The following is a 3,344-nucleotide window of genomic DNA, read 5'->3' on the forward strand; positions in this document are numbered from 1 at the left end:
ATCTTCATGTCACTGATCTTGGTTTGCATATCCTTTTCTCTCAACTTCAATTCATCAACCTTCTTCATCAATGCTACAATGATCATCTTCTGACGACTATTGGCAACTGGATCGTGACACTCAAAATAATTATACCCTTTCCTACCTGTAACCTACATGCCCAAAATAACAAAAAAAATCAACAAATAAACCATAACATAACCACTACGATATACATTATTTCTTATCTTGTATAGACCACAATAATAAAAACGCCTCCTTAGATTATCCCCAGTCCACGATGTCACAAGTGGAACCTCTATGTTAAACAAATACATCACGCGACTTCGGGCCTCCGAGGTGTACAACGTGAAAATCCTTTCCATGATGAGGATGACGAGGCAACGATGAGGACGACGAGTAGGCAACAACGCCGCAAAACGTTTTAGGGATTTCATGGAATGAGGCTTTTTGAGGTTTTAGGGTTATCGTAATTTTTTTTACCACACTTGGTTAAAAATCGCGAACCGTTTGAGGTACCTCTCAGACGTTGACACATGTCAGTCAATGTCCAATTGTGGGTTAGAAGACCAACATTGCGTGATTTGATTAAATACGAGGACAAAATTCGTGAATAATTTTACCGAGAGATAAAATCTGAAATTAGAGATAAAATGGGAGATCAAATTTACAATTTTATCATTTAAATTTGTAGTGTGTGGATGGAAGAAAAAAAAAACAAAAACTGACAAACATTGTAAATTATAAATGTATGAGAGATAAAAAATAAAACGAAAGAAAAGTTAAATGTACAAATACAATAATTTTAATTTAAATGTGATGAAAAATAAATAAACATAGTAATCCCTTATTATTAAATTATATTATAAACTAAAAAAATAATTTAGACATTGAGATTTTTACTGTCTCTATCCTCTCAAATAAATATTTTTCATATTTTTTCTCCTTTCACTTTTAGAATTATATTTTATCCACTATTTTTGTAATTAGTTAAAGGAAAATTTCAATCATCCGAACTCTCCTTTAACGTTCTCTTTAGATTTGATTTTAATAACTATCTATTCTTTTCAACTTGATAGAAAAATATTAATTTATTTTAAATTAATATTTTTCATACTGTTACATGAAAAATATTAAAAGCTGCATAGAGATTTATTATTAATTAAAAATTATTATGTCCTTTAACAAACAAGCATCATATAAATTATTATGTCCTTTAACAAACAAGCATCATATAAAGTACAATTAATAGTTTTTATAAGAATCGTTTTAAAAGTAACATTTAAGATGCCTTTTAATGAATTCACAACATAAAAATAATAAAAGTAATAAAACTTTTACTATTTTAATACATTAGTATACGTACAGAGTAAAGTCAGGAAAAGAATCCAATGATAAAAACTTAAAACACCCGGATCATCAATCGAGGTCTTTGAATATGAAGTTATGAACTTGTGGCTTGTGATAAAAAATATTGAGTATGAACAGTGGCTGTCATAAAAAACTAAAAAGCCTCAGTGATACTCTTACTTTTTACCAACTTGCTTGGTTGAGGAAAAAAAAAACAGAATAAAAGGAAGAAAGAAGACAAAATAAAAAATAAAATTTTCTTTTCTTATTTAATTGGGTAGAAAATGATGGAAAAGAAAAATGTATACTTATGAAATAACATAAATATTTTTAAACAAAATAAAATGAGAAATGTTTGAACATATTATCTGATACATTAATTTAAATATATTTTTCTACTAGTTGAAGTTTATAAAAATTTCAAAATATATTTTTCTACGGTATTTAAATATTATTTTCTTGACATTGTAATTTTTACTAAATTTTATTCAATTTAGAGATAGTGTATTTTAAAAAATATATTAAAAAGTGTATTTTTAACGCTTCAGAAATAAAATATGCTTTGAATATATATATAAAATCCTAGTCATTATGCTAAATAAATTATGCTCTCAATCTTAGCATATGAAAAAGACAAATAATGAAACGATTAAGTGCTTGGTTGATTCGTGTAAAAAAAACAGAAGTATTTGATTTTCCATCCAATTTGTTATGACAAAAATTTTAAGATAAATCTAATGATGGAACACAAACTAAATACAAAAGAAAAGGATATAAATGTTTGTGCAAACAATCTTTCGTATCTCTGGCTGCATGCTCTAAGCCATCTCAATGTATATTTTCTAACTTTAAAGTGACCACTTAAAAAATTAAATATTAAAGTGAATGATAATTTATTGATAAATACTAACCTGTGTTCTTGGACCATTAATTAAAAAAATTTAGAAATTTATTAAAATATATAAAATTATGTTATTCATATTTTTTTTTATCAAGATTCTCTTATAATTTTTAGGATAAACATGTTTTACTTTTAATTTCTTAATCAATGGTTAAGAATACACTTAGCAAAATCCGATGAATTATATTAAAAAAATAATTATTGGTATTGCAAAAATCAGATTATTTTATTTTTCCAAAAAAAAAAAGTCTGGTTTATTTAGCATAAGAAAAAATCCTCATGGATATTAGCACGGAATTGAAAAAAAAAACGTTATTGCTGTGTCATCGTTATCATAAATTGTATCTGTGGCGCGCATTGATTCTCATCCACCAATGGCGTTCACCGTCGGCATCGGCAGCGGTGGGGCTATAATTCCCTGCGGCAACAGAACCACCGCAATTCCTTACATCCGTGGCGGCGGTGGTGGTCTCCTCTTCCCTGACCGAACGAGAAGCAGAAACCTCCACCTCCACGTGGCGTGCGCGAAGAAGAAGAAGAAGCTCCTAGAGAAGATAGAACTTGAATTCTGGGAATGGTTCGGCACCTTCCTCAAGTATTCCTGGATTATTGCCATCGCTGTCGCGGTACCAACCACCCTCTTCAACCTTCGTTTCTTCTTCCCAATTGGATTAGGGATTTCTTAAGTTATGTTTCCATAAATACTTGTTATATATAAGTAAATATAAAGTTTCCTCAAAATCAGCTTATAGAGACACTATCTGAGAGGATTTACCCTGTTAATCTTTGTTATTATTGTTGTCATCATCAAGCTGCTGTGCAAAAGTATAAATGGATTAGGGAGATCTTGTAGATGTTTTATTCTAAGAGAACATATTTTTGGGTGATATTTACTTGTGCCAAATAAGTTAATTGTAGACCACAATACAGTTGTATACATAAGAAAAAAACTCAAAATTTAGATCACTAGTTAAAATAATTTTTTGCTGTTGATTAAAAAAAGTGAGAATAATTCTTGGCTGAAATTGCAAATGATTTTGATTTTGCAGTAGTGGGAGAAGGATTATGATCTGAATTTTACTATCTAGGTTCC

The 3,344-nt window shown here is 29.1% G+C and overlaps 1 protein-coding gene across 1 annotated transcript; it reads left to right on the forward strand.

Moving 5' to 3' along the window:
* Window positions 1-2,529: 2,529 nt before the first annotated feature.
* Window positions 2,530-3,140, forward strand: LOC114367226. Its single transcript, XM_028324367.1, has one exon. It carries the CDS (start codon window positions 2,626-2,628, stop codon window positions 2,935-2,937), a length of 312 nt encoding a protein of 103 aa, XP_028180168.1. The 5' UTR covers window positions 2,530-2,625; the 3' UTR covers window positions 2,938-3,140.
* The last annotated feature ends 204 nt before the right edge of the window (window positions 3,141-3,344 follow it).

The sequence above is a fragment of the Glycine soja genome, chromosome 9, assembly GCF_004193775.1.
Source record: "Glycine soja cultivar W05 chromosome 9, ASM419377v2, whole genome shotgun sequence".
Lineage (NCBI taxonomy): Eukaryota > Viridiplantae > Streptophyta > Magnoliopsida > Fabales > Fabaceae > Glycine > Glycine soja.

Bases quoted from the DNA above. Each gene is read 5' to 3' on its own strand.
- LOC114367226 (XM_028324367.1), top strand. From the start codon at position 2,626: ATGGCGTTCACCGTCGGCATCGGCAGCGGTGGGGCTATAATTCCCTGC.